This window comes from Aptenodytes patagonicus, chromosome 3 (genome assembly GCF_965638725.1).
Source record: "Aptenodytes patagonicus chromosome 3, bAptPat1.pri.cur, whole genome shotgun sequence".
Taxonomy (NCBI): Eukaryota; Metazoa; Chordata; class Aves; order Sphenisciformes; family Spheniscidae; genus Aptenodytes; species Aptenodytes patagonicus.
This window is the reverse complement of record NC_134951.1, coordinates 117,694,460-117,718,272: the sequence shown is the minus strand read 5'-3', so window position 1 is coordinate 117,718,272 and position 23,813 is coordinate 117,694,460. Positions and strand designations below refer to the sequence as shown.

At 51.9% G+C, this 23,813-nt stretch overlaps 1 protein-coding gene across 6 annotated transcripts; it reads right to left on the bottom strand.

The window, feature by feature from the left end:
- Positions 1-1,191: 1,191 nt before the first annotated feature.
- On the bottom strand, positions 1,192-23,737 carry KLHDC3 (kelch domain containing 3). 6 transcript variants are annotated; one of them, XM_076334850.1, is made up of 12 exons: positions 18,112-18,988; positions 17,272-17,384; positions 16,266-16,501; positions 13,728-13,904; positions 11,391-11,506; positions 9,965-10,036; positions 9,525-9,738; positions 9,147-9,233; positions 7,820-7,928; positions 2,551-2,624; positions 2,062-2,140; positions 1,192-1,842 (listed from the first exon to the last, which is right to left on the bottom strand). In XM_076334850.1, the coding sequence occupies exons 3-12, from the start codon at positions 16,417-16,419 to the stop codon at positions 1,776-1,778; spliced, it is 1,149 nt and encodes a 382-aa protein (XP_076190965.1). In that variant the 5' UTR covers positions 16,420-16,501; positions 17,272-17,384; positions 18,112-18,988; the 3' UTR covers positions 1,192-1,775. The 6 variants fall into 6 exon arrangements, with proteins under 6 accessions (XP_076190965.1, XP_076190964.1, XP_076190962.1 ...); XM_076334849.1 differs by lacking the exon at positions 18,112-18,988 and adding an exon at positions 18,051-18,099; XM_076334847.1 differs by lacking the exons at positions 17,272-17,384; positions 18,112-18,988 and adding an exon at positions 23,651-23,737.
- Between the last annotated feature and the right edge of the window lie 76 nt (positions 23,738-23,813).

The following is a 23,813-nucleotide window of genomic DNA, read 5'->3' as shown; positions in this document are numbered from 1 at the left end:
CAGAGCCAGGAGCACCTTGGGGAGCCTCTGTGTTCAGCACCACACTGCCCAGCGCAGTGAGCCTGGGTGGTCTGCGGGTGTTTCCTGGTGCCTGGCACACTACAGGAAGAGTAAGCCTGGTGCTTCAGTGCTGGGGAAGGGGATGCAATGGCAAAAAACCACCACCATTTCATGGCATGGCTTGAGAGAGAGCCTGTGGCTGAGGCAGCTGGTTGAGCAGGGGAGCTGGAGCTGCTGGACACCACATGGGAGATGCCCACCCAGCCCTCACAGATAACCTGCAGGTACCAAGGACCACAAAGGGGGAGCCCAGGCTGGGGGGGCTCTCCCTGAGCCAGAAGTACTGTCAGCGCACCCCGGGTCCCTTCAGGCCCCAGCCCTGCCATTGATGGTCATCACCCACCACAGCAAGGTGCTGCCAGTACGTGAAGAACAAGCTCTTGTCGCAATTGTGGTGCCTTCTGTTCTATTGCCATGGAGTTTTCACTGCTCTCATGCCACTCCAGGCTGCTCTGTTGCACCCGCATTGGCCACCTCCCGCAGGCTGAGGAGCCCAGGCACCTCTGCAACCTCGTGCTGCTGGATGAGCAGCACTTGTCCCTGGCTACATGCCAGCCCTCAGAGCAGGGGAGAGGGCCTGGGCCCTCTGCCATCCGTTCCTGGCACGTAGCTGCCACCACCCCTTGGCTGTCCTGTGACTTTACATCCCAGGAAACACCCTGAGCACTTCCCTAGCTTTCCCTGCGTTAGCTCCACTACAGTTGCTGCTGGAGCTCCTCCTCACATTGGACACCTCACCTCCATGGGAAGGGGCTCAGGCACAGCCCTCTGTGCTGCCTGGGAAGGCTGCCCCAGACACCCCTCCACCTCCCTCCGTGGGGCAGGGAGCTGTGGGGCACCCGCCTTCCTGAGGCAGCACAGCCCAGGAGACATGCACCATCTTCCTGCCTTCTCTCGCAGGGCAGCACAGCCCCGGGCAGGAGGCAGGCACGCCAGGGCAGTGCTGCTGTGGGGGGCCCAGCTCCCCTTCTCCCACCCAGCCAGGGCTGCAGCTCACACCAGCCCCAGCCCACAGCTGCCACAAGCCACTGGTGGCCTGCAGCTGTGGGGAAAAGCACCCGGTTCAGTCTCTCCCCTCCCACACCTTCTCTCCCCCCAGTTCATCTGCTAGGACACACAGAGCAGCAGAAACCATGTCTGCCTCAGCATTTATAAAAAACTCCCCCCAGTTGCTGTTTTACAACGGGAGCTGGGCAGAAGGTCCAGCTGGGCCCAGGCCCCCACATCAGGCTCAGCTCGGGGCTGGGGCCTGCCATCCGGTGCCAGGAAGCTGGTCAGCGCTGGCAAGTGCAGGCGTGGAGGTCCCTGCTCTATCGAGGCAGCACAGGAACAGTTCACAGTCCGAGGCCAATCCCGGGGCCGTGGCTGGTGGTAGGAGATGATTCAGGCCCTTGGAAAGTGGCCGGGGACCAGGTCAGCACAGCTGCAGCTCCACAGGCAAGGGGAAGGAAGGCAGGAGATGCTGGAGCCATCAGTAAGGAGCAGGGTTCACAGTTGTGCTGCTGGGGTGAGCCAATTTCTTCCCCGGCAGCCTGCTCTGCCTGCACACTCATGCTGCCCAAAGTATGACAAGGGCAGAGGGAGGCCTGGCTAGGGCAAGACAAACTGAGCTCACATGTTCCTTGCTTGAAAGGGCTAAAAACGCATGCAGGCAGTGGAGCAAGAGGTCAGTGTGTGGAGGGGTGAGGGCAGGGTGGTAGAGGGATGAGCCGGCGTCAGCCCTGGGAGGAAACGATGGGGCGGCTGATGGTGCTGTTTGTTGTCATGGCCGAGAGCTCCCATCTGTAACACAGCAATGGGATACACTGAGAGAAAGCACAAACACAGTACCCAGGGCTGGAGCAGCTCTGCTGCACGTCAGCCTCAGCTGTGGTCTCCAGCCCAGCCTGCCCCAAAGCTGCACCGTGCCAAGGAGGGCCCCAGGCAGCCCTCAGCCAGGGCTGGAGCACCCCAAGGACAGGGAGCACCCATGGGGTGACCTCCCAGCAAGGCATGCAGTACCTGATGTCGTGGGGAAGGCAGGACTGGTCCAGGCTGTACTGAATCACTGCTAGCTTACACAGCGTCTTTAGACTGGGGCCTGTGGAAAGAGGGCAGTTAGCCACAGCAGTCCTCCTCTGGGCACTAGGTGGGGGTCCAGGCATCGTGCACTCAGTGCCGTAAAAAACAGCGCAGAGCACCCCAGCCATCCCTCTGAGGGACAAGGCAGGGTGCACACCAGGGACAGGCTGGAGTGGTTCCCTGTGCTCCCACAAGAAGTCTGTGTGAAGGAGTGTATGAAGAGCCATAAGTCCAGCTCAGGCCTGCAAGCACAGCTGCGTCTCTGGCTGGTCTGCCTTAAGCCATGCACACCAGCCAGAGACCGCTGCCTGGCTCCGAGAGGCAGGCACCTGGAGCCATGTAGGACACTGTATGGTGCTTCACAGTGGGGCCTGCTCACAGGGCACCTTGTGCTGAGAGGCGCAAGCTGGGCAGGGAGTGCTCACGTACTGAAGTCAAGGATGTAGAGATCCGAGTGATCCATCAGGTCGAATTCATCACCCATTCCCTCTTCTGGAGACGGGCTGCAGAAGCCAAGCAAAGTGTGTCAGTCAGTGCCAAGATGCTTGTACACCAGTTAGGGTCCCTTGGGCTCCCCAAGGGCTGAGCAAGTCCAGGACTGTTCCTGGCCTGCCTGTCCCATGCAGGGGGATCTGATCCCTCCTGTCCCTCTGCTTCCCGCAGCAGCACCCAAAGCCATCACTCTCCCAGCTCCTTGCAGAGTAGGCAGAGCTGCACAGAGCCAGGGCTGTCTGGCTGGCCCAGCTCCAGCAGTTGGGCAGAAACACACACCATCTCCTCAGCAAGCCATAACAGGGAATGAGGCAGCTGCATCCTCCTCACATACAACCACAGTGACTCCAGCTATGAGCCTCCCCCTCGCCTCACCTGCCTGTTATTTTGCTGCACCTCCAAGCACAGGTCCCACTCTGCAGGGAACATCCCTTTTCCCTTCTTGTACATTGACCAGCCTCTGGCAGGTTTCGCACTCCTCCTTCCGCAGGTACCTCCCAAACCACTCTCCAACAACTGAGCAACTCTGGGGCCTCCCCCAGAACTGTGGCACCCACCCCTGGGGCATGAGGAGGGTGCTGGCAAACAGCTGCCTCCAGAGCTGAGGCTTGTTTCAGGGCTCTATTTGCTCAGCAATTTCAGTGGATCCGACCCTCCAAAAAAGCTCCACTCAGAGAGGCAAAGCTGAGCCCTGGGACAAGGCTGAGGATGTCTCTGAGCAGGCTGGAGAAGGGATGTTACAGCAGGTCCTGAAGACAGGCATGCTTGCACAAGCATCTGTCCTGCTCTTTGTGTGACAAACAGACCCCATGGGCTGCTCCACAGCAGGCAGGGCCAGACAGGCTGGCATCACCTGGAGAACCCAGTGCACTGTTGGAGACTAACCAGCTTCACAGCAGTGCTGTATCATGGAAGGCTGCCCTAGTTACATGCTAGGAAACACATACAGATCAAACTGCCTGGGCAGGCAGGGGTCAGCCCATCCCTACCTGGCCCCAAACACCACGTGGGGCAGCGTGACACAGCCCACACCATGTCTTTTTACAGACCTCAGGCCAGCTTCACACTCACAGCCAAGGGGAAGCATACAATGGGAAGTACAAGGATGTGGAAGAATATCACCCGGGACAGGCATCTGATCTAGGAAGAATCAGACACCACACAATGGCACAGTACAAAGTCCAAAAAGCTGTGCTGGTGTCCCCAGTGAGGTAGGTGAGATAAGCTGGATACGCAAGAGGACTATTTGCAAGGCTCTCTAGTTGTGCTGGAGGGCCACAGATCATGGCAGCCATGACCTACCTCCAGAGATGGTGGCAGACTCAGCAAGTAGCTAGTGGCCATCCAAATTTTCTGCAACCTGGAGAAGCAACAAAAGGAGCCATATGCTTCAGGCAACACTGCCCACCTCAGCTCTAGCTTCCCAGGGCTGCATGAAACATTTGCAGACTGCCACATGCCATGAGTCATGCCATGGAAACCTGTGAGCTAGATTCTCCTGTCTGTAAGCTCTCAGGAGCACTGATGCTGCTGGGGACAGAGGCAGCGTGCGCTGTACCACACTGCCCCAGCACTGCAGTGGGCCAGAGTGTGATAAGCCAAGCTGCTTTCTCTGAGGACAATATGGAAGGTGCTTTGCAGAAGTTCAACTTTTTCTACAGAGAAGTGAAGGCAGCAGCAGAGAATAAGCACCTGAAGCCGATGCCGAGGTCTTCACCTGGCTTAGTGGCAGCTCTTTCCCTCTTTGTCTGCAATAGCCATATGTACCCGCTGCATTAGCACAAACTCTCCAGCAAAAACCCACAGGTTAGCAACCTGCAGCCAGGAGAACATTGCATTTTATCAGCTTGCATTCCTCTGACTAGGCCAGTAGCTGGACTGCTTTGGGTTCCGCTGCATGAGCTGAAGTTGTGTGCCAAGCACAACAGCACAAGGTTTGAAACAGATTCTGCCCAGCCACACGCTGTTCATGGCTCCAGTTCTCACATGGTTAAGATCTACTGCAATTATTTCGGCACAGCCATTGAGATATTGTAAGAGAAGTGTAGAGAAAGCAGCTAGGAAACATCTGCACGGCAGCACAAGCGCAGACATTTCTCAGTCTGACCGCAGGAATTACTGTGGGCTCCAGCCACAGCTCCCGGTTGTGCCAAAATGAGGACAGCATTTCAGAAGACTGTAACTGAGCATGTGTCAAGCACTTAAAATGACAGCAGTCATTTTAAGCCAATCCCAATTTGTTGATACTCCCATCTGATGTTGGTCCTGGAATGCTAGTGAGGAGCTATGACTTCAGGCATTTCTAGGGAGCAGACAGCCTCACCTATGGTCCCCTGCCTCTGCAGTCTTGATGGAACAGCCAAAGCACCTGAGAGACCGCATCCCCTAGCACAGAGAGACCAGCCTGTACCAGAACAGTAGTGCTTGGACCAGGGGAAAGCACTCCCATGGCTGATGGTTCTTCACAGAATTTGAAAGAAAGGAAAGGTGTTTTAAAGTCCTGCTTTGGTTTGTGTCAAGGCAATTTAGCGTGTCCTCACTGCTTAGCTGGGACCTCATACAATGACTTCTCACCCCAGTGTCACTTTGCTTCCCCACATATGACCCACTAAGCCTCACATCTCACAGGACATGAGACAGTACCTGCTGCCGCCTGGTTCCCATAAACCCAGTACAAACTGTGGGGCACAGCTCACTGCTGGCAGAAAAGACCTGTCGCTGATGGGTCCCATCTGCCCGGATACAAGCAAGAGCCTCTTTAATTCCACCTTTCTGTGCTCACCACACCACAATCTAATCTCACATCCATGTCACAGGAAACCCTAGACCATCCCTTATCTTTCAAAGGAAAGCCAGCAGGCACCGCATCTGTGGTTTTAATCACCAAACTGCAAGCAGCTAGGGAAAGCCTGGAGTTCAAGACCAGGAGAGCCACAACTCCCAGACAGCAGGGTGCAGGGCACCCCTTTGCCAGCCAGAGCGCAGCAAAACTGCTCGTTCCAGCTGCACAGCAACTCGGCGTGTTGGCAAATGCTCTTGGGCCCTGCACCAAGCACCCAGTGAGAGCCCCTGCTCCCTCGCCAGAGCCAGGCATTTCTAAGCCTTGTCAGGGAAAACACAGCCTCAAGCCAAACCTGGACTGGCATCTGTTCAGCTAAACTCTGTTTTATAGCATTCTCTCTCCCCTTTGTTCTCCATTGTGGATGGTCTCTGCATGCTGAAGTGCTGGTGGGTTTGGGAGGAAACCAGACCAGGGCCACAATTGTGACACAGCTAACGGGAACACTGAGCTTAGCGCTACATGACTTCCTGGTCACTGAGATGGGACACAAGTGACAGGATTGCTGCTGGCCACAGTGAGAGACCACAGCTGGGGCAAAAAGTCCAGGCTCTGGGCAGGACTACAGAAGAAACTAAGCATTTGGATGCCACAGGAGCAGGCACCCTGCAGAAGTGCCTCTTGAACAGTCTACAATGTATGTGAATCCTGTAAGGGAAGGCAGGACACAAAGGGGTTTTGCCTGCCCGTCCCCCAGTGCTGCTGCATAGCAAGCTGAGCCTGCCGGCTCATCCTTCAAGGAACCCTGCTGGATCCCCTGCGCTGTGCGCTCCCCCTCCCCCTTCCTGGGCAGGGGAGCACAGGTCAGGAGGCAGACCACAGGGAGTTCTCCATTACAACGACTTCCTGGAAAACTTCTTATCTCGCCAGGCAGCTCCAGAATACACCTGATAACTGTTACAGGAAGCAAGCACAGTCCCCACCCCTGTCTCCCCCTTCCCCAGCCTGCAAGATCCTTCCTCCAGTCCAAGCAAGCCGCATTCCTGGCTGCCAGCAGCTTTTCCTATCCCAAACTAGTGCTGATGAATTGGCTTGCATTGGGGTTGAGCCTGGATTAAGGAACAAGTTGAGTACTGAAGTCGTTCAGTGGAGAAGACAAGGCGCTGCTGCATTGCCTGGCAGAGGTGGACCAAACTCCAAAAAGCTGGTGTCAAATTTGTTGTGGTTTGCTAGCATTTCCTAGGAGCGCCTAGGTTTAACGTCAGAGTTCAGCTGCTGCTGTAACACAAATCTACACCGCAGCATCTGAGAGCATCCAAAACTGCCATCAAGCCCTACCAAGCCTTCTACCGTACAGAGCAGCACCCAGTATCTGTTGAGGAGACTGGATAAACTCAGCACCTCTGCATACCTCACCTGCACTGAGCACTCCCTCACACACACACAGACAACCTACAACTAAGCACACACCCCAGCACTCCTAGGGCCTGAAGGCCCTTCACTCCATCACACACTGGTACGGTCAGCCCATCAGCAGAACTTGCCCTGCCTTGTCCTCTGCCCAAACCCGTCTTCAGAAGTATGCCCAAAAAAGCCACAGCCAGGGTCCTAGAGCAAGCCCCAAAGCCCATGTGGAGGGCTGAAAGCATTTTCAGGTGTCTCTGCAAGGTAGATGCTGGCAAACAGGCCTGTGCTCCAGAGCTGCAATTTGTCATTCCAGACAGCATAGAGCATGTCCTGGTGATGGGCCACTTCCTTTCTTTTAGCAGCTGTTAAGGCTCTTGGCCACATCCAGCTGCCCGGCACCCTGAGAGTATCACTTCCAGTGTTTGACAGCTAAATCCTTAGCACCAGGTCCCTTTTGTGAATGGAAACTTTGCTAAGGAACACTGGCACAGAAGGGAATGTTGCCTTGTCGTGTGTATGGGCTCCTCAAACAGCTCCCAGCTGAGCCAACATCCCACTGCAGCTTGGCAGACACCACACTTGCCAATGAAAGAAAAAAACTCTGGTGGGAGAAGCAGGGCAGCACGTAGGGGAGGATAAGTCAGTCTGAGGTCTGCTACAGCACAGCAGACTAGGATACTTGTTCTTCTGATGGCAGGATCTCCTCCCCACCACCTCTTTCACAGAAAGCTTGACCACAGCACAACCCCTCCTGAACAGCATGTTACATACTTCTGCCTCTACTTGTACAAGAAGGCTTGTCACCAGGTGCTTTACAAGCTTACATGACATCTTCGATCTCCCCCTTGCCTTTTTCCAGTGAAGCCCCAATCTACGTGATTTCTAACACTTGTAAGGTAGATGGACAGTTACCATGTGCCTCTAAAGAAGCATCTGACTACAGCATGGGGCAGAGCGTGGAGGGACGCTGTGCTGAAGGGAAGGGCAAACCCTCTCACAGAACCACCTCACACAACTCACCTGGTGCCTCCAAAGAGAATGATTTTGTCCCCCACTCTGCAGCAGCACTGCCGGCGTCGAGGACATGGGCCTTTCCCCTTGGGCTCAATCTTCCTCCAAGAAAGAGAAACTAAGGAGCGGAAAAGAGTGCACCAGCCTGTCACAAGAGCCTGGCCAAGACCCGGGTATAAGCAGGTTATAGATTTAAACAGATCACAGCAAAACTGGAGGCCCACTGCCCCACAGACACCAACTAGCCAGCATCCACCCTCCCTGTTGACCTCCTCTTCTTGCTAGCAGCAAAATGATGCACTTCTATGAGGTTGTTACCGAAGTGTTGCTTAGATGCCAGGCATAGCCCTGGAGCTCTGCCTGCTGAGATGGGATTTGCAGGTCGAGGCCTTTCGCTTGCAAAGCCTGAGCGCCAGGACCCACGGGCTGCCACGGCAGCAGGTCGGACATCGCAGGGAGCTGTACAGGGCAGAGCTCCAGTAGCAGGCAGGCAGCCTCCCTTCCCCAGCACCCCGCTGCGGTCCGGATCTGGAGGAAGACCCAGGAACCAGCTCCACCTGCTGGCAGACACTGTGAATGCAGAGCATCCTCGCAGAGCAGAGGCTGCTGGGACAGCCTGGTTATGGGAGCATGGGGAACTGAACCAGGTGGAGAAGACAGCAGCCTTTGTCCTTGCTGCTCTCTGTGGCAAGGATGCTGGGGGGGGGTGATTAATCACTAATGCACGGCACTGAAACCTTCAGGAGCTCTCACACTAGCTCATAGATCAGCTTGGGGAACAGCAAGTTGGCTGCTCTCAGGTAACTTTACTATGCAAAGCAATTAGCAAACAAAATCAGTCTAATGGACTGTGAAAAGTGCCTGAGGACCCCAAAACAGCTCACAGTTGACTGATATTCAGGGTACCAGCTCAAGAACCTCCCCTTCTGCTGCACAGTTTGAGCTGGTACCAAGAGAATGTGGTATGGCGATGCTGCAGCTCAAGTTGAGTGGTTTCCCCAGCTACGGTCTCGCTTCCCTAACCCCGTTGCTTCCCCATGTCTTCTTTTCTGCCAACACTTCTGCATATTTAAGAACAAGACAAAGTTTTGCCAACCACCCTCTGATTAGCTGTGTCTTTCAGCAATATTTCCTTTTCCACTTTCTAACTGAGATTTGGAGAGAGTCTGAGGAGGAACAGGGGTCCCAAGCATGGTAGCGAGTTCCTGTCAATGCTGTCAGAAGAGCCATTTCCCCCCAAGCAGGCTCCTAACCCTTGGAGAGTATGCTCATCTGAGCACTCACACACTTGAGGGCCTTGAGCACTATCACTGCAACAAGTTAAAAGCATAAATACCTGGATTGAATTTCCAGAGGTCGTGGAAGTGTCTGTTCAGGCGTGCGTTGTAGCCACCAAATACATATAGCTCCCCATTGTAGCTGACTGTGGGGAGTAAGCATAGACATCAGTGTGCCACCCAAGGTAGAGCCCAGCAGGTCCCTGTCCCAACATCAAACACAAAGCAAAGTGGCGCTGGTTATCCACCTTCGCTTACATCACCTTCACGTGCAGGGCTACGCGCAAGGCTTTTCAACGGGCAGCAGCTTTCCACAGAAGCCAGGCTCTGTGCACCCCTTGCTAACCCACATCTCCACCCAGCAGACCAGATACTCCTTCTGAGGCAGGCAGGAGTTTCCTTCCACTGTCCTCCTCTCTCAGCAGACCCACACTCACATGCTGAATGGCTCCGCCGGCCTTCAGGGAGCACTGCAGTTGGAGGGGAGTCCAGCCAGGAGTTTGTTTCTGTATCAAATACTCTAATGCGGTTACAGTAGATCTCATTGTTGGAGTGAAATGGCCCAAAACGATCAGCTCTGCCACCAAATACATACATCTTTGTTCCAATGATGGTAGCTGAATGGAAGTCTCTCCAGCGAGCTGGCGTACCCTGCAGGGACAGAGTTAAACAGAACAAGAGAAAGAATGCAGATTACCCAGGGAGATGACACATCTTGATGAGGAAGTTGGGGTGGCTGCCTTCTCCTGGAGAACTTCCCCTCCTGGAGATCCCAGCCACACCAGACAGAAGCTGTGAGACAAGTGTGGGCAGCTACCCCAGAGAATAGCAGATACAAGACAACCTCCACAAACCAGAGTGAAAAGCAGACACTGACCTTGGCAGAGATTAAGGTCCACATCATGTTTGTGGTGTCCAATTTATGGATATCATTTGAAAAGCAGTCAGCCTGGAAGACAGCAGGGCAGCCTGGTCACAAAGGGACTGAGAAGCCTGGTCACATCTGGCCCCAGGAAGGGTGCTGTCCTACAGACCTGGATCATCCCTTTGGAGTCAGTACTTCCTAAGAGACATGGTGCTTGCTCCAAAATGTCAGGGTAGGCAGCAGACTTATCACTTAACAAGAGGGAGGCAAAGCCCATTTCTCCTCAAAGGTCTCCTGTCTCTCCCTGTAGCTTTTCCATTTATTTGGTGCTCAGTTCCTCCCCCTAAGGCTGTCCTGCACACAATATGTATATGCACAGCAGAACCCTGACTCCACTCCATGCAGTGACAGAAGTAAGGGGCACTAACGGGACAGTCAAACTGGCTCTAAGGCCACCTGATGAGAGGTAGAAGCTAAGATTACTTCTAGGAAGCTAAACATCCAGGAGCAAATACACTCGGGGTTCTGAGGATCCCACAAAACTTGTCTGCAGCTAGCTGCCTGGAAGAGCCTGCATTCACATGAACAGCACAGACTCCTGCTCCTCCAGGCAGGGGAGACAGCAGCGAGACAGCTACAGGCTTGTTTAGCCTTGATTAAAAACAAGCCACATTTGACCTGCCCCTGCTGCTGTAATCAAGGGCATGGATTTGGCATGCTATTGTCCTCAGAAGAGGGGGAATAACCCAGGGATTGCCGTAACAGAGCCCCAGCTTTCTTCCAAATAAACAGATGTGACTTTGCACAGCTTTTCTGGAGCCTGGTGATAGGCTGAAATGATATTTACCCACTTCTTAAGATCAGAGCATAAGGATTTGCTCAAAGGAGCATTAGGCACACTGACAGCTAGTGCAGGATGACCTTTGGCTCAAGGTATTCTTAATGGGAGGGCAAGTAAGTGTTTGCTGGAGAGGATCAGCAAAATGTGAGAGCACGGAACATGCACCAGATTAGGACAAAACCTCACAGAAACACTGCAGGCATTGGAAAGTGATTTTTCTGGCTCATTTCTCAGCCAAATTAAAATAAGTGTAGATTAATATATATTTATTAAAAATGTAATGTATTCATCTATCTAAATTTGGCTGAGAAATGAGCCAGAAAAAAATTATGTGTAAAAATTTATATTTTTACCTCTATATATCTATATGTTTTGGGGAAGAAAAAAAAAATCCACCATTTTTTTTAGGCCTACTTTCCCAACCATCTTCTCCGCAAAACAATGAGCATAACCTGGGTAATTAATGCCATAACTTTGCTGAGTTATAAAATGAAAGCAACTATGGATACAAATATGCCCCTGTATCCTGCTTCTACCAATGTCCTGGGTAGGAAACCCTCTTTCCCAACGGATCGCCAAATAACAGAGACTACTCACCAGCTGTTCATAGCCACCAAAGATAAACATGCTCTTTGCCAGGACACAAGCTGAGTGCCCATCTCTCGCTCCTGGGACCATTCCAGACACCTTTGGCGTGAACCACTTGTGCGTGTCTGAAACAAAACAGGAGGCAACAATAAGAAAATACAGTAGATGTTGGGATGGGATAGCTCTTTACTACTGTTCTTCATTTCTAAGACAGAAATCCTTCTCTCTTTCACACACAGCACCTGCTTCTCCGGAGAGGCTGCAAGCTTCTTCAGGCAAGGCGACCTGCCTGAGCCTCCACAGAGGGGCACCGTGACAGAGGTCTCAGCTCCTGGGCACGACCGCTGACTCTGCCCGACCTGACAAACAGCTCACGTTTTAAGCGTGAATAGTACAGCGCTGCTTGAGCAATGTTATTTTTATTGAATCTCTTGCGAAGCCTACTTGTGAGTCACTTCTGAACTCTGCATTTACAGTGTTAATTACAATGAAGCAATGATGCAAAGTGGCTCAACTGACCTCATGGCGTGGAGATGCTGACTAAATGACTGCAGAAAAACAGCGTTCTCAAATCCAGGCAGAAGCCACTTAACCACAAGCTCACCATGTCAACAGAGCTACTGTGCAGATCCCTGCTCCTCTTGTTACATTCTCATCCCCTCTTCAAAGGGAGCCTTCCTCACTCTCCACCCTTCACGGTTCCCTACGCACTGCTCCCCGTGAGCCTGCACCAGCCAGATTCAGCCCCTTAGCCCGCATGCTTCAGGGGTTGGCTTGATTTAGGGAAGGACTTTAAATCCAGCCAGAGCTGTTCTCCATGCCAGGGCAACATGGAGCCAAGCCAGCGACTCGCTGCCAAGCACAAACAGGCACCTGTCCCAAGAGCCCAGAGAGGCACAGATAAGCCTTGAGGCAGCAGGAGACATTCCCCCCCACCCTCCCTAACTGCAAGCTAGCAAGAGCAGTGCCTATTTCAGGAAGCGGTAACGGAGCCAAAGCAACATTCTTCACAACTTCTCTGAACTTGGCCTGCGGCCACAGCTATCCACCTAGGCTCCAGCTGGAACCACACAAAGGGTCTTGCAAGGTCAACAGAATCCCTGGGCAGCCTCTAGTGAGAAAGCTGCAGTGGCTATCAAGTTCCTTTCCTTCATGGGGCTGCTTCCAAGCCCAGTCACACAGTAGCAGCAGGAGCTCACTCAAGCACAACATGTCAAATTGGAAAAGACTTTGACTTGTGATCTGCTCAGCACCCCTGGGGACAAAATTGCACTCAGCCAGGACTTTATCCAGCCTGATGGGACTCCTACAGTGGAACTTACACCACAGACACGGGACTCCGACTGCCAGCCTCACTTTCCAGGACTGGCAGGGGACAGGCACAGCATGTACAGACAGCTGCAGAGGGTTCGGACGAAGACTGAAGTCTGGCCTTTCTGTTAATTTTCACTTAATGCTAAAGCACTGGAGTTGGCAGGGAGACCAGGCAGCTCCCACTACAAGGCCTTTGTGTAGGCAGAGGTTTACTGGTGGCTTCCCAGCTGCATGTGGCAGGGGAAGGGGGAAACCCTGTGCCTAGAGAGCAGCTACAAGCTGCAAGACATTTCCTGGCGAAGAAAGGAACCCATGGGCAAGCACCAGAGCAAGCAGTTTACTTGCAAGTCCAGCAAGCCAGTTACTGGTCAGTATTTAGATGGACTTGCCTCCAGAATCCAGATGTACTCCCTTCCTTTCCTGACACTCCTGTCTGCCCAGTTGCTGATGGTGCCTGTTCTCCCCAGGTGCTTCAGCAGCACTATGGAGAAGCCAACCAAAAGGCTCAAGGAGTTTATCTTTCAGGTTTATCTAACTTGACTCATGCCCTCCCTTATTTTGCCGTCCTGTCCCTGACTACTTCTGTTTTATTCCTCACTCTCCTTCATGCTTTCAGAAAGAAGGACCACCCTGGATAGGAACCACAATCCTCGAGAGCTCTAGCCCCTTCTTGCTGCAACGTTCAGCCACAGTTAAGGAATCATACATCACACAGAGAGAACACTTCAGTTGTAGTTACTATCAGAGAGAGCACACAAAGCTGGCAGAAAAATTAAAACCAGTTTGACTATTAGACAAGCTCAGTAATTTTTTACAGAGTCAAGCATGCAGACACACTGGCCACCCTGCTCCCATTCTAAACCTGCTGAAACAACCAGCAACACCAATTCCCCATTTGCACCTTTTCCTCCAGACTGTCACTTTGTAGAGAGACTGAGGGACAGGAAAACAAATTGGGGAGCAGTGCAGTGGGGCAGAGAAGGTCTCATCAAGAGCATTTGTGACAAGGAAGAGTGAGAAGCTGGAACTTACTGACATCAAAGGCATAGAGCACGTTGCAGGCTCCCTCAGTGTCGTTGCGACCACCCCATATGTAGACGGTGTCATCTATGAGCACTGCTGAGTGCCCATACCTCATGTAGGGCACCTCTCTCACATGGTCTCGGCTGTTTGTCCACACTGGAGGCAGCTTGATCCAGCGCAGAGACACTGAAAGCACAAGTTTGAGCCCATGTCAAATGCTAAGCCCGCTACATGTGCTCACAGGTCACAACCCATCCTGCACGGTGCTTTTTTCCGCTATAACAAGGTGCAGAAGCAGTCTAGAAAGCAAGACAAAGCTGTGTCTGACCCTGAGTAGTAGCTAGTTAAGGAATACAGAAGCACAGTTTTTCACAGGCCCCCATCACAGGCGAGACTAGAGGAAGCACTGGAGGACCAGAGGACTCTGGACAGAAATAGGTGCCATACTGCATTAATTACACTGAAGGGGTTTCCACTCTGGCTCATCCTGGACTGTGAGGCTGAGCACACACACACACACAAACAAAATAGGGAAAAGAAAAAGAAAAAGTGCAGAGGTGATAATGAATGCAGACACTACTTCAGGCTAGTGAAATTTTTGAAGAGACTCAAAGCTGGAAGAATGGGCAGCACAGGAATAATTCACTGCAGCAACATGCAAGGGAACACACCTGAAGGCATCATCTGGACTTGCAGTAGTGCAGTTTAAGTAAAGCAAGGCAGCAGCTTTGTAGGAGCAGGGTTTGTTTGCTTTTGTTCTGTTTTTTAAGCTTTAGATGAGACAGCTGTCTGTCTCCTTTACCCCCATCCATACCTGAGTTCTCCCTGCTAACCTTGTGTTACTAATAGGAGTTCCTTGTGATTACAGGTTCTCCTTCCTGGCAGCCTGTACGTCACGTTCAGCAGCAGCCAGAGCAGTCAACAGGTATTACAGGGTTTAATGACAGTCCAAGAGTCACAGCGAGTGTTACATGGCCATTACATAACAGCACCCAGACACCCTCCCTCTACCACACATAGAGCCTCCAGGTTTTTTTTTCAACACGGACATAACACAAAATATAGCAGAAAACAGGCTGCAGTTCCCCTGAAATATTAACATAGGGAAAGGGTCAGGCATCTTAAAAGGTGAGCATCTACCCCAGAGGCAGAAAGGGCACTGAAGAAGCACAGTCAATGCTAAAGTCAAGCTAGATGGGATGTTTCCTACCTAACACACAGTCTTCCTCTTTGGAAGATTGAAAGAGATCATTCAAAATCTGGTATCTTGGCTTTAGCACTGGAACCTGGCAATGCTAACTGAGCAAGGGCTTGGGAAGCCAGTGTCACCTCCCACGTGGTGGCTGCAGCATCACAACACTTTAATATTTGGGAGTGGTAAGAAGGGAAGACAATGCAAGTGAATTCCTTTGGGCATGGCAATTATGCTTCCACCATAAGAGCGGTGCTCTACTGGCACATTTTACGAGCTACGACGTTCAACTGTCTTGAGTGTGAGAGCCCAGTCTCTCTTGATAGAGATTAATAACTCTGTTCACAGGATCCTGAGCTACACTCCCCTCTACACTGTGAGCAGGTCACCTTGGCAGCCCTGTGTAACCAATGCCTTTATCCACTACTGCACAAGTCAGTCTTCTCCACAGTCAGACTTAGAGGAGTGAATTCACTGCGTCTTACAGACAAACTAGTTTTATCCACATCACATGCGTGTTAGGAGAGCGTTCAGCATGCTGTGCAGTCTGCAAAACTGGTCATTGGTTCTCTGTTCTTGTCTCTGTTCAGCTGGACCCATCCAAGCATCTGTGCAGTTTTTCAGCCACCTGCCTAATTATAGGGAAATACTTCATGGACCAGCTCAGTAGCCTGTTCAGTTCGAAGAGCACTGAATCAAGAAATACAGCCTCTCCCAGCACAGTCATGGCCGCAACTCAGACTCCTGACAGATACTGGCGACGTTACACAAATCGCTCCAGCTCCAGATGCTTTTCTAAGTCACGTTGTGAATCTGCATGATAGCTGCTGCCAAAATGGCAAGGCCTCCATCCTAGCCTCATGACCCTACTGACTCCATCATGCTGGCAGCGGTTGCCAGCTGCCCCCACAGGGACACAGCTCCAGAGTCTAAACCTGGAGACTTAACTGAGTGCGCTGGCTCCCACCCTATCCCTTCCACGCTAGGGGCAGCTGAGCATGGTCACGCTGCAAACTGGACTGGGGACCTGAGCCAGCTAAACATTGTCTCTTTGCTCCTAGCTGAGTTAGCGTTCACATAGAACAAGGACAAAACAAGCCATTGGCTATGTGGTTACTTCTAGTGAGTCCTTATCGTAGCAGTCTGCTGAACTACAGCCCCTCTGTGCCCTGCCCCTGAAGCTGAAAATACAGGGCTGCACGAGGGAAGAGGCTCCCATCTACACCGATAACTTTTTTGGAAATTAAAGTCAGACAGCACGTTACAGACTGTAACTTGTTAAGCAGCAGTGGGCAAGAAAACTAATAACTGAGCCTAGTAAGCCACTCCTTCGTGCACCAAAAGGACACATTTACCTGCATTAAAAACATGGACGTCAATCTGCCGCAGAGTCTCATAGTCTTCTCCAGAGCAATATCCGCCAAAGGAATAGACCTTGTGCCCGACGGCCACAGCCGCGTGGTTCACCCTCCGCGGCCCACCTTCCAAGTGCACTGCCCACCGTAGCATTCCTCCCTGCAAGCCAAACAGTCTTCAGGGCCGCCAGCACCACAGCCGCATGCTTCCTGGGTCACCACGATGTCACCTGGCTCTGTAACAGAGACAGAATGCTAAAATAACATGATCCATCTTGCAGGTCTTCCTATCTTCCTTGAATGCCAACTACAAAGGTCACATTTCCGTATCCTTACTCATCTGCCTCCCAGCTGGAGATGGTTTTACTCTCCCCTTGGGAAGGAGACACAAGGCGGGTACCGTAACCTGAGCAAGGCTCAGAAGAGCAAGCAGAGATGCCCTCGCATACAAAAAAAACTCACGGTGGCTGTACAGGCAGCCCAAGCCAAGCACCTTTGGCAAAGGCAGCCGAGTGCTGCGCACCCGGCCGTGCCCTGGTGATGTACACATCATGTACATGCCAGAACAATTTGTCCGCATGAATGAAAACACACAGCAAGAGGCAATTGTGAAGGTGAAATGAACAGAGCCAGAGGGAAGAGAGTGTGCTCTTTGGATCAGTTGTGAGAAACAGCAGAGGAAAATATTTTAAAAAAGCACCCAACAAAAGATCCCAAAGAACCATCCCACATAAAGCAATGGGCTCCCCAATATGGGGGTGGACTACAACACTAGCATTTGAACTCACTGAGTTGAGCACTAGAGTCCATCTTAATTAAACACGAAAGAAAAGAAACCCCCTAGTCTGGGAAGGAAACTCTTTGCTAATGATCAGAATAAGGCCTTTTTCTCCTGCAGCAAATCCAGGCATAACTATGAAAATTTTGTAACATCATATCTCAGTTAAGAAACCGATATGCTTCACGCTTCGAACAGATGGCTTAGATCAGCTCTTAGAGAAGTCACCACAGCTGATTTTTGCAGAGATTCGCCTTTGGATCTAAGGATCTGGAGCACAGTCCTGCCCAGCTGCTTCTGAAAAAGCGGGTCAGTTCAATTCTTTAACAGTTTTCCCCCAGCTGAAAAAGAGCCATTAGAAGAGATGTCAGTGTTTCAGACAGCCTAAAGAAAATTCTCTTTTTTATTGCTTGGTTCTAGCTTCTTGGAAGACACAGTCAAAGCGCTCCCACCCCACACCCAGTTTTAGCATTTGCAGAACACACAGAAATTTGCGGATGCCTTAGAATGAGAACTGGAATTCCTACACATTTTCTCTGTCCCTTTTCTTTTCGGACAGTAGTGAGTTTTCACAAGGAGAACTTTCCTCCTGTTTAAAGTTTCTGAAGTAGCTGGAGAGCAGCAAGGAGGGGCAGCGCCATGCTGCTCTGCTCCAATTGGCCTCCCCCGGCCCTTCAGCCAAGCAGAACCACCGCTCACAACCGGGCACCTGTACGGCCCATCAGCAGCCTGGTCACCGCAGCATCCGGCCCACCTGCACACCCCCATTTTATCCCCACCTGGGGAAAGAGTCAGAGATGCTGCCCAACAGGGAGCTCCTGGCATGGAGCAGAGCTCAGGTTTCCAGCGCCAGCCATGCACGCTACATCATCAAAAGCATCCAGAAACCACTTGCTTCATTCCAGAACTCCTAAACCTCAGCAAAATTTAAGCAATTTCTTTTTAAAGTTATTTCTTTTTCAAGTTGTTCCCAAAATAGAGACTGGCAGCCAGAGCATGCTCTGTACCTGAAAGTTACAGCAACGGGACATGTGCAAAGTCCAAACAGAGAGCATCCTGCAGTCTTACTTGCAACAGATGAGCGCAGACCAAGGAGTCCCCCCAGCGAAGCTGCTTCTCCCTGCAGCAACCACCGTAACCTAAATTGCAGTCAGCAACCCAGATAGTCACATCAAGCTTTTCTCCAGCAGAGCTGCTCCAGAAGGGCCCAGGAACAGTCCCCCTCTGCTACAGGCCATGCTTCACTGTATGTCTGGGACCACCCCAAATTCAGATCTAGCAGGTTTGGTTTTTGTTTTTTAAATTACTACATTTTTTTTTTTAAGCCAGCAGCAGCTCTTGTATAAGTCCTCCGCAAAGCTACAGAATAGATGAGTTTCCATGGAGACCACCAAAGTCACCTTTCAGGCTATTTTGAAGGCTTCACATATCTAAAATCTGTTTCCTGCCTCAGTCATGAGTTATCGCTGAAAAATCTAACTAATATTTTGCTCAAAATCGCTTCTCGGTTAAGGGATTCTGTAAGAGACTCCTCGAGGAGCTTAACTGGACTTTATCACCGGCGTCAATATTTTCAACACGCTTCAGACTGAGCCCGCTCCTGGAAGATTAAGAGGATGAATCTTACTTCCAAGTTCTCCACTTGGTTCCCCCGGCAGTAGAGGAGCACAGCAGCCTGGCGTGGCAGGCAGGCATCGTACCAAGCCGCCTGCCTTTTTTGCCAGAAAGGCTGGGAAAACTCTTCTTCACCCTTGGGAGTTCACTCAAGCCATGTGCCGAGGAGCACGCTGCTGCCAGAGCGGGACGCTGGTCCTTTCACTCCAACAGGAACAGTTTCATATTAAGATAAGCCATAGGAACACAGGAAAGGAAGGCTGCACATCCTAAGAAGTTAATCCGGTCAACTGAGAGGCATTAGCTCAAAGCCCAGCTGATTACGCTGTAGGAAACAATCTTGATGTTGTAGCAACAATGTTGCAATGTTGTTTCCTACAAGTTCAATTACTGGGAAAGGTTTTTTCCAGAGATCAGCCCTTCCCAGGAGGCAGGCGGTTGTACGCAGGCCCTGGGTGGGAGTGATGGGGTTGAAGTTGGCTGCACTTTGCCTTGGCTGGGGACGGGGATACCCCTTCAGAGCAAACACAAAGCTTAGCCAGCACAGCCTCTTGCTGCCACTCGTCAGGCCCAGGGCATGCAGAAACGCTCATTCGCTATATGAAAACAATCAGAAGCATGAAGCGATGCTTACAGGATCATATATTAAAAGGCAAAGGGAAACACAGGATTTAACAAGCTGCCAGGCTTTTTCCAAACCCGAGTGCTCTTCTCTGCACTGTAATAAAGACACCCAGCCGGACTCCGTCTTCCTCTTCTGCCGCTGGCCACAACCCTACCCTGAAACTGTCACATCGTCGTCCCGCCTTCGCCAAGCACTTGTTCTCCCCTTTTTGGCCACGCACGCATCCACCCCCCTCTCCTCCCTGCACAGCCCCACAGCCCCGTCTCGCGAGGATCCCCCGCTCCTCCCCATGCTTTCTGCGCCCAGCTCCAGCCTCTCTCCTCTCCTGCCTTTTTTTTTGAAATCATTTCATTAAAGCCATCTCCTGTCCCAAAGTTGATTTTTCTCCTGCAGTTCCCCTCTCTGCACTATCTGCAAATACGAGTTAAACACATTTTTTGAGAAAATGTTATTTTCTGCCCTACCACTATGCATGCTGTTAAGTTCCATTTCAGGTTTTGATTTCCAATGATAATTTATATGATATAAATGAGGACATAAATATACCACTTTCCAACCTCATTTCTATGAGGACTTCTTAATAGGAGGCATTAATACACTTGATATTAGGCAGTGTGCCTTTATATCTTTAGATAGATAAATATCTTTAGATATAAATAATACATAAAGATATATAATATAAACATAATATAAAGATATAAATATCTATAAAATAAAGATATAAAAATCTTTAGATAGATGTCTTTAAAGATTACACAGGGCACAGCTGGGGGGAGCGGGGAACAGCAAAATAGATATGAAACAATTTACTAACAATTTCCCCCAACGGTACAATATTAAGTTATGCAAAATACCTTCTGTGATTTCTCATTTAGGATACCAGCAACAGGCATGTAGGCTATAAAACACAGAAATATTGATAAGACAGAGGCAAATTGTACCAGAGAACCAGGAGGAGACTGGCTGCAGGAGGCGGCACACACCCCAGCTCAGGCAAACCAGGTGGCTTTTTCACTCTGCACCGCAAACCGAAGGGACAGTTAGCGACACTAGCATTCATCGTGGGTCAGAGGAAGGGCTTTTACACCACAGAAAAATTAAGCTTGAATCGTTTAAATCACAAAAGCTATCGCTACTGCCAAAAGCCAGCAGGGTAGGAGGAAGGTTGCCTTCTACATAGATTCATGCAGACACTGAGCTAAGCATGTGTCCTTTTTCTGGATCCTGCTGAGCCACCCCTCTCCTCCCCAAAGCTGCACCTCTTTTAGAGCAGCCTCTGCAGCTCATCTGCGCCCACAGCAGAAGCTGGTTGAAGGTCTGAGGAATCTCCTTTGACTGATTCAGCATGTCCAGCTGGAATCGCGCCCCAACGGCCCCAGGAACTATGACTGTATACTTATAAGGAGACCAAAAAGCTCCATCAAAACAAGCACAAGTTTCTTATACAGTGACAGAAGAGATTTTTTTAGATGAAACAAAACCAAAGAAACTGCACTCCCACATGCTCTGTTAGCTCGGCATACGCTCTCTCGCCTTAGATCAGGAAGCCCTGGCTGACTCTCTTCCCCCAGTCTCAGCTGGGAGAAGCGATGCGCTGAGCACCTTAACCATGCGCACGCACGCACTCGGGGTCTCCACAGAAGGGCACATGTTTAAGCCACCGCTTGATTTCACTGATGCACATGTCAGCTCCCCACTTCACTTCTCCAAAAACTAATAGATCTTTTCATTTCATTTTGCACTCAGACAGGCAGCAATCACGCAATCTTCACAACTCCCCATTTCCCTGGTCTGGCATCATCTATCTGGAGTTACAGTCAAGCACAGAGAACGCAGAGAAATTTGGGTTGAAACCCTGGCAGGTCCTCTCATTAATTGCCAGGAATAAGAACGTTTCTAAAAATCAGGTTACACTTCACCTACTGTTGAAGTACCCGATGCTGATGATGCTGGAAATTAAGTGAGCATGGCAATGAGTTGCTCCTGTGCCACTAAGCACAGGGAAGCTAAAATTAAAAAGTGCTCAAAATAACCTGCTATGGTCCCACAGAAATGCCTGAAGCCCTCCACTGACTGTGCACAGCACCACAAGCCCAGGTACATGCTTCCAGAGCAAGTGGTGCAACAACAGCTGTGGGGTGACCGCAGATGGGCTCTGTCGCTGCAGTCAGGCGTGACACCTGACCACAAGTGGAAGCTCACAAGTCTGTCAGCAGAGAAATAGCTATGGACGTCCTTCAACACCTCCCTTGTTCTTTGTCAGCGCTGACATCCAGCGAAGGGAGCGCAGCAATTCACCCGGGGCATTTCACTGCTAGGCAAGGGAACAACCAGATTTTAAGTCAGCTCTGCGTTCTTCAAATACAGCACCTACAGACAACACTCCCAGTTCTCTGGCTGTGCTGTTGTCTGAAGATGCACATAATGCGTGAAACAACCTTCATCCTAACTGCCCCAGCTTACACCTAACAAGATTCTGCCAGAACAGAATATAGCCATCTGAGATCACTAGAAAAATCACTCAATAATTTCTCACTATCATACCTTCCAAAACTGTTGTGGTGACTTGAGCAAAGTGGCAATGGGGGGGGAAAAAAAAAAAAAAAAAGTAATCATGGTTTTTACAGTCAGATTTTTCAGCTGTTTGTTCTATTTGCTTTAGACTTTCTATTTTCAATCCCTACAATTAACTAAGAAAACATTTCGTTCAAGATAGAAAGCTACTGACCATCTCCAAGTACAGCAACCAGATGATAATCTCAGAACAAAAATATATATCCTTGGATCCACTTCTTCGCGCAAAGAGAGTTCACCGGGCTGCCTCATTCCTCTATGCACACAGAAAGAAACCTAGAGGCATTTCTGAAAGCCGCTCAGATTAGCCTTGCTGCAGCCAATTCCCACAGCAAGGGGGAGAAACCCCACAGAAAGTGGCCTAGATTTTCAAGGGCTTGCTCTATCACCCCCAGAATTACAGCACCACCCCAAGCAGAGCAGCCTACTGCCCCTGCAAAGTCGCTCTGGAGAGCAAATCCTACCGTGTGGCTGCCTCAGTCCCGTCTCCCAAAAGATGCCAGCCACAAGGTTTAGTAATACTTAAAATAGCCCAGCCAGCTCACAGCAGTCCATATAGACAGTTCTATTTCAAGCACATGCAACTTACTGTTAGAGATAGCACAAGAACAACCCGCTTTCTTCACTCATGCTTGACATTTATCTGATGCTTTGACTATTTATGCCAAGGCAGTGTGAAATTGCAAGCTTGCACATTCAGCAGCTTGGACACTCGCAACGCAATTCTAGCGCCAATAAACTAGACGGTTTAGCTGAGCTTGTTAACCGAGACCAATCTGGAAGCTCATGTCAGACACAGGAATCATTCTGCTCAGGCAGAAATTTATTCCTGTGTCTCTCCCTGCAGACAGCAGCACTGCCTCCTTATTTTTGCCCAAATATTTTGCCCACCGCTGACTTACTTTTGCCCAAAGCCCAGCTAAGATTCTGCACCTACTGAGCTGACTTCTCCCCTCGCCTCCCAACCCCCGCTTGCCGCTTCTCTACAGAGCGCGCCTCAGCTTCGGAGATATTCCTCGACCTCCTCTCCCCCGCCAGGAATTTGCCTCTGGCCTCTGTCAAGCTGTTTCTGCCACGCCAAGGGCAGCCCTTGGGAGGGAGCGGGCTCAGGAAAGCCGAGGTGACAGCTAACGCCGCGTTTCTTGCTTTACGCAAAGCCGCGCCGTTTTCTTCCTCTGCGCCTGCTGCCACAGCGACGCCAGGACCCTGCAGGCAGAGCGTTCCGCTGGGCTCAGCGGGCGGCCAGGCACAGCCAGGGCGGGCTCACGGCGCTCACCGCTCTCAGTCTTTGCCCTGCCCCGGCGCACGGGGCCGGGAAGGGCCAGGCGCGAAGCCCCAAGCCTACCAACGTGGCCAAGCCCGCGCGAAAGCGCGAACGGGCTGAAATCGCGCGAGCCCGCGGGGATGGAGGGAGAAGGCCCGGCGGCGGTTACACCAGGGCGAGGAGCAGGAGGGCAGCCTCCCCGGCAGGGACCCGCCAGCCCCCGGGGAAGGAGGGAGGCGAGTGGGGTCGGCTGGCCGCCCCCGAGCCCCTCAGGGCCGCCCCGCGCCTCCAACCGCCGCCCCCCGACCAGCGGCCGAGGGCAACCGGCGAAGGCGGCGGCCCCGCGCCCCCGGGCGCGGCCCTCACGGAGGGGCTCGGCGGTAGCTCCAGCCCCCCCGCCGGCCCCCGGCACCAGCGTAGCTCCGCCAGCTCCCCGGGAGGGCGGCGCGGGCGCCCCGCCCCGCCCCGCTCCGCCCCGCCGGCCGGTCGGTCCCTCTCAGCCCCGGTCCCTCTCAGCCCCGGTCCCGTACCTGGCGGCGGGAAGGCGGCCCGGCAGCCCCGCTCCGACGGCCGCGCCCGCCGCTCCCTGGGACTTGTAGTCCGGCGCCGCCCCGCCCGCCCGGGACCGCGGGCGCCCTCCCCCGCCGGGGCGGCACAGCCTAGCACGGCCCCGCGGGGCCCCTCCGGGGGTGC

Bases quoted from the DNA above. Each gene is read 5' to 3' on its own strand.
- KLHDC3 (XM_076334847.1), bottom strand. From the start codon at position 16,419: ATGCTACGGTGGGCAGTGCACTTGGAAGGTGGGCCGCGGAGGGTGAAC. The intron at 10,037-11,390 runs GTGAGTAGTCTC...GCTGTCTTCCAG, and splicing joins TTGGTGGCTATGAACAGCTG to GCTGACTGCTTTTCAAATGA. The intron at 9,739-9,964 runs GTCAGTGTCTGC...CTGTCCCTGCAG, and splicing joins GGACCTTAATCTCTGCCAAG to GGTACGCCAGCTCGCTGGAG.